Consider the following 11,291-nt stretch of genomic DNA (forward strand, 5'->3'; position numbering starts at 1 on the left):
TTTATTTTTTAGAATAAAATATTCATATTTTATTTTATTTTTTTAACTCAAGGGGCTTAGGACAAAGGTCAATTAATCATCAATGGAGCAAAATCATTTAACATAAAAAACAAACCCTGTCATCCTTCTTGTTTGTGTGATGCCGTTTTTCAATGATACCATTTATGTTCCTCTTTTGTAAATTGTATATGAATGTAAATAGATTAGAAGTACTTCCCTTATTTAAAGCAGTAGGGGAAGGGCTTTTAAAACCAGCAAGTTACTGTGGCAGAACAACAAGAAGCTGGTTTATTTTTGACTGGAGCGCTAACGCTAACCAGAAACGAGCGGGCTTGCATTAACGCAGAATGACAAATCTAGAAGTCAGGACTCTATTAGTTGCAGTCACCATTCATGGTGAGAAACACAATCCTTTTCTGTGCTGGATAATTGTGTGTTTTTATGATTTTAGTCTTTTGTCCAACATCCTCTTCTTACTTGCAGGAGTCTTGGGTCAGATCAAACTGGAGCAGCCGCCCTCTGTGGTGAAAAAGCCCGGAGAAGCGGCAAAGATATCCTGCTCTGTGAATGGATTTGACATAGCTAACGAGTTTGTTCACTGGACCCGGCAAAAGACAGGGAGAGCTCTTGAGTGGATTGGAAGACAGTCACGGTCAAGGCAAGAATATTCTTCATCCTTTCAAAGTCGTTTTGCTCTCTCGTATGATGCGTCCAGCAGCTCTGCACACCTCAGCATCAGGAGTCTGACAGAGGAAGACTCTGCCCTGTACTTCTGTGCTCATACAGCACAGTGACTCAAAACGCCACAACGCCAGTGTAAAAACCTCCCAGAGAAAAACAAGACATGAAATCACAGCTGTGGCATATTCTCATTCATATTTATTTAATGTAATGTTCAAAAAGAATCAGCTCAACATTAAGAAAAAGATCCAGTTAATATTGTTTGTGAAGGAGTGAAAATGTCAGAAAAGCAACTGTGGCTGATATATATAAACAACTGGTGATCATAATTTAGTTACAATCCCTTCATAATTAAAAATTTGGCTTCTGTGTTAAATTGTCGGAATTCACAATGAACTTAATCTCTTTCTCTTTGCACATCTGGAGCTGTTTTCTGACTTTCAGGGATGACAGAGTGCAACAGGTGCATCACCAGATGGATGGCTTGATAATTTCCTTTTTCATTTCTACACAGCACTGTACCCAACCCTAATCCTTAGTTTCCTTCTCAGGATTATTCTAATAAAAGTTTCAAACTGAATAAAGTTTTTAACTAAATGTAGGTTTGGGTTAGATTTCACTACCTATACAATAAAAGAATTGAATTTGACAATAGATCTAGAACAGTGGATCAGCTGGCAGGAAATTTTTCATCCAGCTGTTTTAATATTTCTCCCAGCAAAGTCTGGGCCTAATCTGAGACCTTATTTACCGCAAAACAGCTAGTTTTCTCTCTCCACAAAAGCATGAACATCTCTACTATCCGGGAACAAGATTCTGCATAGTTTAATGTAGATCTGACCTGATGGTTTTTGTGTGGTGGTTTATCACAGTGGTGGTCAGGAGGCTATGCCACTAAGAAACATGGCAATACAAAAGCTACCAAAACAAAGAGGTCAATGCACAACTAAAGAAATCATATTTTTTTCCAAATAAAATTAAAGATAAGCTTGTTGCTGTTTAGTTTATGTGTTGAAGGAAAAAAAGCAACTTATTTTTAGTTCATAAAATCATAAAAAGTATGTTTGTGTGTTTAGATGTGAAAGTTTCTCTCTCTGTCGCTCCTGCACATAATTAAGTGATGAAGTTTAATTGAATTACACAAATTCAAAGACTCACACCAGGATATCCTGCTGATGTTAGAATATATCTGCTCTGTATTTTCTTTACCTGGATTCTAACATGTTACATGCTTTAATATGCCTGGTGTTTTTGTTCAGACAGTGAATGAGAAGGCAGCACTGTGATGCCTTAGATTACTGGGGTGAAGGGACAAAGGTCACAGTGACCTCAGGTAAGCTGCATTTTTTAGATAATAGATTATGTTCTGGTTTTACTTTGTTATCCAATTATTTTATTATCAAATACCTGAAGGACATGCTCAGCATGTTTTATCAAAGTATTTATTTATTTATTTTTACATTAAATCGCCCAATCCTATTACAATTGTAAAACAGAAAATATGAGATAAAAACAGCATTTTTATTATTGTACTTGGATTTAACTACAACGTGTGTAAATTCACACTTAGAGAAAACGCTGCGATGTTAACTTATAAAAGAAAAACATAAACTGATGAAAAAAAATCAACACACAATACAACAGTAATTTTGTCCATATATTTTAAAAATATAAGTACATTTATTGATAAATAAAAATGTTGTTCAGAGCATAAGAGAGTAAGATTATTGGAAGCTATCAACAGTGTAATAATTATATGTAATTATTTTGGACAAATAAAATGTAAAATCTTAAATGAAAGAAAATTATGTAGAATGTATCTTTTTATTTTATTTCACCTGTTTACTTATTGGATGATTAAGGAAGTTTATCAGCACAATTTTAAATATTTATTAGTTGTAAATATTAGAATTTGGCTCTGGGAATCAAAGAGTAAATACTTCTTAATAATTATTGATCAGTTAATCACATTAGGTCTTTCCTTTTTTTGTGTTTTTCACTTTTGTCTTGACAGAACCGCCTGTTCCTCCGGTTCTGGTCCCGATGGTTTGGTTCAGTCCTGCATCAGGAGATAAAGTCACCCTGAGCTGCCTGGCTCTTGACTTCTACCCACAGAGTCTCTCTTTTGAGTGGAGCGATGCGAGTGGAGCGCCGCTGGATTCTGAACGTTATCCTGCAGTGGAAGCAAACAACAGATTTACAGAAGTCAGTTTGGTTCAAATGTCCAGATCTGAAGCAAATCTAAAGTCTTACCAATGTTCAGTGACTCATTCTGGTGGCACCAAGACTGTGAATGCAAAAAGTAAGTAGTTTGTAATTAGTTGTAGTATTTTAAACCCTATTGGATCCTCATTTTTCTTAGTATTTTTTATGCTATTTAAAAAAAATTTCTCTGCTCTTCCTATTTTGCTCAGGGGCCTCCTGTCCCCCAAAACTGACTTTGCTCTCGGTGACAACTGGAGACGGTCAGACACTAGTGTGCGTCATTGAGGATTTTTGTCCTGAAAATCTGTCAGTCAAATGGAAAAAGAATGGCAATGAGGTGTCTGGACACAATGAATGGCCTCCCAAAAAACTCGGAGACTCGTATTCAGCCGCCAGCGTCCTAAAATTGAAGAGCTCTGACTGGGATAGTGAAGCTGTTTACTCATGTGAAGTGACCCACCTCGGAAAAACTTACACAAAGAAAGCTTCAAAAGGTAAAGTGTGCTTCAGATTTTGACAAATGTTAACGTTGTGAACAGATCTAATCTTTCATGTAATTTGCGTTGAAATCGTTTATTTTGTTTTGCAGCTCCCATCACAGTGACACTGAACCCTCTGAGTCCTAAAAAACTGTTCAGCAACAACCAGGCAGAGTTGGACTGCGTCGTCTCCGGACAGGACAATGAAATTGTGTCAGCGACTGAAATCATCTGGGAGATTAATGGAGAACGTGTGAGCAGCAACATTAAGGAAGCAACAATGCAGTACAGCAAACACAGCATCATCACTTTTAATTCCTCCGACTGGAGGACAGTGAGCAAAGTGAGATGTTCTGCTGTAGCAGAAGACGTGGAACCAGTTATTCAAGACCTGACTGTCAACAATGGAGGTATGTTACTCACAAATAGAGTGGATAACAGAGGGGATTTTAGTATTTTGCAAGGGGCTATCTTCTGTCTTAACACCAAATAATAAAATGATTTATGGTTTCAACTTGATCAGTAAACAATATCTTTTTTTTCCTAGACGGCACAGAGCCAAAAGTAACAGTCCACGTGCTTCCAGAAAAGGATATTGGCCGAGAAGCATCGGCTCAGGTCACTCTGGTGTGTTTGGTTTCCAGTGACGTGCTTCAGGACTACTATATCGCCTGGACTGAAGATGTCGAACAAAGTAGCTCAGTGTATAATGATGGCACCGACTTTCCACCAAGAAAGACCAAAAATGGCTACTCCGTTGTAAGTGTTCACACCACCACCAAGGAGAAGTGGAGCGGAGGCTACGTCTTCTATTGCAACGTGTGGACTGCCGGCCGTGGGGATCGCATGAAACCCAGCGGAGTGTCTCAGGCCATGGGTAACGCTGCTGAGTGTGGTGACTCTATTCAGCTTTAAACGTGACATTGTTTTGCAAATGTTTTGTCCTTGTGGAATTTATGTCTTTTGTCAGTATTCACAAGTCATTTTGTCTGTTTTTTTGTTGTTCTGTTCAGTTTTCAACAAAGATTTGTCTCTGTCAAACTGTCCAGCTGTCAAATGTTTTAAATAAATGTTGCATGGAAATTGTTGCCTGCTTGTGAGTAAATAACAATGGAGAAAATAGATGACATTCAGAGTTTTAAAATATTGGGAATGTTAATAAAATCAATATATTTTTTTATTTATTACAAGGTCAACTAGCTTAGAAAACTTTCAGCCAACCTACCATCACAGTTTTTTTCTTTTATATGGATGCAATGAGAAAGAACTGAGGTTCAAGATACTTATGTGCAAGCAAAACCCATCCATCCATTGTTTAAACCTGCTTATCCTTGCTTGGCCACAGTGTGGCAGGTGCCTCTTGGTCATGAGGTTAAAGGTCAGGTGCACCCCAGACAGGTCACCACAGGAAAGACCATGCACACACAGACACCACTTAAACTCACAGCTGTGTTTTTGGATTTTGGGAGGAAGTCAGAGTGTATGGAGAGAACCAACACATGCACAGGGTGAACATGCAGAGTCCATGCAGAAAGATCCCAGGATGAGATTCTAGTCCAGGACCTTCTTGTTGCTAGGCAGCGATAATAAACTGCATATATTTTGCACTCACAATATTTTTTCTTTATTGCATGAATCAGTGCCTTACAAAATTATTCAATCCCTGTAAACTTTTATTTTGTCACATTACAGCCAGAAGTTTCAGTGTATTTTTGAAACTATATTCCTTATCCATTTAAATTAAAAATATTAAATAACTGTGATATGACAGAAAATAGATGGTTAATAATAGATACATGGTTTTCAACCAATAATGACTGACTGAGGTTTTATAAACATCTGAAAAGTCTACACATGTGCACAGCCCCCTTTACTTTAATACCCTTAAGCTAAATTCAGTACAACAACTTACCTTCAGACGACAGATCTAGTAAATACATTTCTACATATGGAATTTATGTAATCGGTCTCTGCTGTGTTTTTATCAGATTTCTCCAGTCTGACATTCGCTCTGAGCGGCAAAGATAAAGGTGGTGATGAAGACGAATACAGCAGCCTCTGGTTCACGGCCTCGTCTTTCCTGTTCCTCTTCATATTCAGCCTGTCATACAGCTTAATGCTCACCCTGCACAAGGTCAATTTGCTGGCTGTTGTTTGCTGACAGAACAGAAAGAATACATTGTTATTAATACACAATAACTTAATGTCTCTTAATGTTGCAGAACTGCAGCAACATTTTTGCAAGATGTATACATTTTTAATTTGCTTTTTTCTTTTCTTTTTTTTTAGATAAAACAAGAGCAGAGGAATGTGTGACAAACACAGTGATCTTTTCTTTTCTATCTGAATGACTGAACCATCTCAAATAATTTTATGTTTGTACATTAGCTATAAAAGTGTTGCCATCCTAAAAGTGCTGTAATGTTGCTTACATTTAAATAGAATATATTGATGATCTCTTAATGTGTGACATAAGTTTCCATATACAGTTAAAAAAAATGCTTTCTTCTTTTAGAGCTAGAGATAACAACGTGCAGCAAGAATCACCGCTATGGTATCTTTTGTAGTTTTTAATTTTTATGTGTGTTGAAAAAATTAAATATGTAGAATACAAACATAAACTTCTGAGGTTTTCTTTTTGCCTGATCAGTTTTTTGTTTACCGCCCCTTGAAGCCATCGTAGCGTGAACGGCCGTTATCAGTTAAGCCTTACAGGTTTCCAGTTTCCCTTCAGAGAGTCGATTCCTCTTTCTCTGTGTACCTCTGAGAAAACACCTGCAGCTGTGAAACTTTGTGAAAACCACCAGAAATATAAATAAACGTTTCAGACAGCAGAAATGAATCTGACTCCTTTCATTTGAATGTCAGCTCTCGCTCTCAGTTCGAGTTGCTTCCTGACTTATATCGATCAGTAAAGGAAGCACCTCATATTTTGTGAATTTCTTTTTGATGAAACATTAAAAATATGAGATATGAACCTTTTAGGCATGAAAATTTGTCTTCACCCCTCATCTGAGTTCAGATCACTCCCCAACACATCCTGTTGTCACACACTCATACACACACACACACGTCTCAGGCAAAATTACTGCATTAATGTTTAGAAACAGATTTTAATTATTTTATTTTATTTTTGCTAGTGGGAAACAAGATTGATGAAAAAGACAGATTTTTATTTTCATACTTTTTTCTTGTCACATTATTTGTACACCAACAAAGAGTAAAATTTTCTTCTATTCCAAGAAAATAGTCAAAAGGAGATTTCAGAGTTTATTAGGACTGAATTAAAAAAGGTGTCTGAAATTAGGACAAAACTAAAAGCAGTCACAGGCATCCAAAACATATATTAATATGGTTTTCAAAAATATTTAGATAAATGTAATGGTGTTAAAAACCAGCTCTAAATGAAAAACGACTGACCCTCATTGTATCAGTGACCTTTGACCTCATACAAAAAACATTTTTTAATCCAAACTTTGAACTTAAGTTCTGCTGAGAGAAAACTTTAACAAACAAGTTTCCAATAAGTAAATAAACAATGGATGACATGAATGGATAAAAATATGCATTGTTGTTTCATACAATAAATGTTATGGTTAGAAATATTTGCTCATGAAATATTGACAAATATAATTTATGAGAGTAAATTCAAATGCATATTTAATAATTTGTTTTTTATGCTTGAAGATTTTGGCAAAGTTATATAATATTTAACTGACCTCCAATGAATGGATTGTTTTGAACATTTTGGATGTCATGATTTAACTTTTACTTACAGTGTTTGTACAAAATAAAAGCCAAAGATTAACCAAAGAACCAGAGAAATGTGAATAGTTAATCTCTGAGAACTGATAGCGTGATGCAAATATCTGTGGTTGTGCTTCTGTTTTGCTGAGTGATGTTGTTCTTTTTGTGGCAAATCATTGGTTTCACCTCCAACTTCGCGGTGAAGAACACACTTTTCATCACAGGGCAGTGTGGCCAGGAAACTCACACTGCCCTGTTTCCTGTGTCAGTTTCCTGACACTTTTCAGTCAGGAAACTCACAGGGCAGTTTCCTGACTGCCCTGTGAGTTTTTCTGCTTTAAACACAGTTATATGATTAGCAAAGGGACAAAACGTCCAGATAATTATCTCACTATATCGTCTGCCTTCTTTTTATGATACTAGATAATATAGGACAGAGTGTGGAGTCGCTTCCTTCCAGTAAAACAGTCTGGAGAGACTCTAAGTCGGTCCAGCAGAGGATCTGGGTTTCGTTTTACTTGCTGTGAGATGCACCGGATCAGGCAACATGAGGGAAAAGCTCTGGAGTCAAAGGGGTTTGGCTCACCTGTTTCTGTTTCTGGTGACTGATGGGGATGTGTGGAGATCAGCAGAGGTGACTGTAACAGCATGGCACATCTGAGATGATTCTGCAAAATATTACAGTACAAAGGAAGAGACAAAGATCTTAATAATATCAGAGAGACTGTGCAAAAACATTTGATATGTTATTTTTAATAAAACCTACAGGGGGCGCTGGATGACAGCTAACGCTGGGTTGACACACTGAGAATGATGCCTTTTCTTGTCAAGTATTATAAAACTTTTTAAAATATTTGTTACAACTAGAAGCAATGTGCTTTTTATGCTAGTTTGTTAATGTATATAGAAATATGAAAGACACAGAAATTTGCTATTTAGATGTAGATAGTGAGGCAATAACAAACAAAACAGAAACAAAATAAACTATCAAACAAACAACTTTTATACATGATTCTTCTTGGTTTTTATACTCTAAATATTGTGAAATTTTGTTAGTTTTAATTTTGGCTTTACTTCTTAATTTTTTCTTTAACTCTTATATTCCAACTTTGAGCTAAGATTTTATAAAATACTATATTTTTCATTGAAAACAAAACTTATACATTTCGTAATCTCTTTGATTTGATGCAGGGAAGAAATTAAAAGAAAAAGTCAAATTCACAAGTTAAGTAAAAGGGCTATAGTATATTTTTGCTCCCCACAGAATGGACTTGAAATCAGTGACACTACTTTGACATAACTGGCTTTGCTTGCTTGAATGTACAGAATAAGTATAAGTCAAAAATACTGACTGGCTACATCTATTCAGCTGCAGAAAAAGAGAAACTCTGCATCAACATGCACATCAGTAGCTTTGCTGATGACTTAATATTAAGCTGCTTTGATAAGTTATTGTTTCAGGTGTAACAAGAGTCAGCCTCTGTCACTGTGCACCAAGGTCAATATATGACTAGCAACTGTCGGGTCTATTATGGACACCTGCTGGACAGTGCAGGGGGAAAGAGTTAAAGAGGTGGTGGATGAGTCTCAGTATCAGTTACGGTTAAACCTCCCACACATGAATGCAGAGAACACAGCTGTGTTATAGTGAACCAGAGAACCAGAGTAATGGGAACAAGCAGCAGAGCTGTACCACAAGAAAGGAAAAAACACCCAGTTTGGAGACATGCAGTACTCACAAATGACCAGAGGAGGCACTGTAAGACCACAAATTGATTTAGCAAAATGGGAACAGATTGACCTTGTTCATCAGTTTTCTGTCATTTTTACCACTGAAAGTGCTTTACACTACATTATCTAGCTTCTTTCTTTTAAACTTTATAAAGAGTAGTTATATAATAAGTCCCTAATGTCACAAAATGGGTAGAAAACAAAGAGTGAAGAATATTTTCTGGATTAAATGTACATATTTAAAAGTGATTGCAACAAAACAGACAGATTAACTAATTTGCACTGTTTCTATAAACTAGAAATATCAATCTTAGAAACACAACACTAGTAATAAAATGTATTAATATTTTAGACTGAAAAAGTCACACAGGAACTAAAGAGTTTAAAATAGTTCACAAAAGGTTTTATGATGTAAAACAATGGTCATAGCTGTGAAAATAAACAGCAAACACAGTATGTTGTCTTTATAACCAAGAAATAAATGAAGTGTTAACTTTGCAAATTAATTCATCTTACTGCTTGAAAAACTGAATGAACAGATATTATGTTCTCTAAAAGTTCTGGCAGGATGTTTATGTAAATGAAGTGTCCTGGTTTAAAGGCTTCATCTGATGCTGCAGAAGAGAAACTCCCATCAGATCATCTTCAACATGTCCTCTGTAGCTCTGCTGCTGCTGCTGGCTGCTGCATCCTGTGAGTCTTACAAAGAGTGATACAATAATCACACCACAATGATTCCCTGCTGATAGCAATTTTAAATTGGTTTCTTTCTCAGGTGTGAAGTGTGAGCAGCTGACCCAGCCAGATTCTCAAACTGCGCAGCCAGGTCACTCTCTGACCATCAGCTGTCAGGTCTCTTATTCTCTGAGCAGCTACTTAACAGCTTGGATCAGACAACCTGCTGGGAAAGGACTGGAGTGGATTGGGATGGAATGCATTGGATGTAGCAAATACTACAAAGATTCACTGAAGAACAAGTTCAGCATCAGTTTGGATGGCTCCAGTAACACAGTGACTCTGAACGGACAGAATATGCAGCCAGATGATTCTGCTGTGTATTACTGTGCGAGATACAACCACAGTGACTCAAACAAGCAGCAGAGCTGTTCAAAAACTCCTCATGACCTGAACACCTGCTTTACAACTATTGACCAGAAGAGGCGCTTGTACACAATTAAATTAATATATTTAAAAGGAAATGGTTTACATCTTTTGCATTTATTATAAATGCTTTACAGAGCTTTGGAAAATGTTTAAAATAAGTAGCTATCAGTTAGATTCTGAAATTATTTGACCTTTTATAAATAGAATTTTCAACATGGTCTTTTTTAGTAATGCTATAGGCCCTTCATGTTACTTTATGACCAATATGTTTATTTATTGTATCACATGTACTGTAATTATAAAAACTGCATGCTGATTTTAACTAACACTGAAATTAGATTGTTGAATGGCTTGCATGTTTTTCACTATTACATAAGATCTAAATACATCTAGTAAATTTTATTTTAATATAATATAGCCTCTTTGTTCCACACAGCACACAGGAGTTTGATTACAGCTCCTTATAATGAAAGAACAAATGTCAACAGAAAGCTACAGATGTGAAATATATTTAAACAAATAAATAAAACAATAAAACATTTTAAAATCACTGACAAAGGGAAGCTTTATTACAATTCTTCCATTTGAGAAGGAGAGAAAAATGTGAACTCTTTAGGACATATACAGTCAATACAACAGTCCATCTTTAAATCCATTATCTCTCTTTTCCTTGTTGGGTTTCAAGGGAGGCTGGTGCCTATTTATAGTGGTGAACGGGCAAGAGGCATGGTACACCCTGGACACCATATACGAAAGTCCTAAAAAACAAAATAACTGTTTTACAATCAAACATTTAATACCTTCATAACATGCAGAAATACAGACAGGCTCGTTGTTAATTATGCAAATTAACTTTCTGCTTTAAAGACTTGATCTGATGCTGTCAGCTGCAGGAGAAGAGAAACTCCCATCACCTTCATCACCAACATGTTCTCTGTAGCTCTGCTGCTGCTGCTGCTGGCTGCTGCATCCTGTGAGTCTCACTGATGAAAACACTGTATGGGCACAATGAATTTATTTACATTGTCAGTTGAATGAATGTATTCTTTTATCCACAGGGGTGAAATGTGAACAGCTGACACAGCCGGCCTCTTTGACTGTGCAGTCAGGCCAAACTCTGACCATCACATGTCAGGTCTCTTATTCTTTCAGCAGCTACTATGCAGCTTGGATCAGGCAGCCTGCAGGAAAAGGACTGGAGTGGATTGGGGTGAAAAGTGTTTATCACACATTCTACCAAGAGTCACTGAAGAACAAGTTCAGTATTGATTTAGACACTTCCAGTAAAACAGTGACTCTGAATGGACAGAATATGCAGCCTGGAGACTCTGCTGTGTATTACTG

At 36.5% G+C, this 11,291-nt stretch overlaps 1 long non-coding RNA gene and 1 gene segment (V, D, J or C); one reads left to right on the forward strand and one right to left on the reverse strand.

Annotated features, from left to right (window-relative positions):
• Positions 1–258: 258 nt before the first annotated feature.
• On the forward strand, positions 259–6,311 carry LOC145547534 (immunoglobulin heavy constant mu-like). The segment is given in 8 exon segments: positions 259–396; positions 484–658; positions 1,941–2,014; positions 2,696–2,983; positions 3,096–3,380; positions 3,476–3,775; positions 3,913–5,499; positions 5,655–6,311. Coding segments are annotated over 5 exon segments (1,308 nt in total).
• A 4,183-nt stretch (positions 6,312–10,494) lies between these two features.
• Positions 10,495–11,091, reverse strand: LOC145552510 (uncharacterized). The gene is made up of 2 exons (XR_014088577.1): positions 10,862–11,091; positions 10,495–10,705 (listed from the first exon to the last, which is right to left on the reverse strand). It is a non-coding gene; the product is annotated as an uncharacterized LOC145552510 (long non-coding RNA).
• Between the last annotated feature and the right edge of the window lie 200 nt (positions 11,092–11,291).

The sequence above is a fragment of the Poecilia reticulata genome, chromosome 8, assembly GCF_904066995.2.
Source record: "Poecilia reticulata chromosome 8, P_reticulata-male-v2, whole genome shotgun sequence".
In the NCBI taxonomy this organism is placed as follows: Eukaryota; Metazoa; Chordata; class Actinopteri; order Cyprinodontiformes; family Poeciliidae; genus Poecilia; species Poecilia reticulata.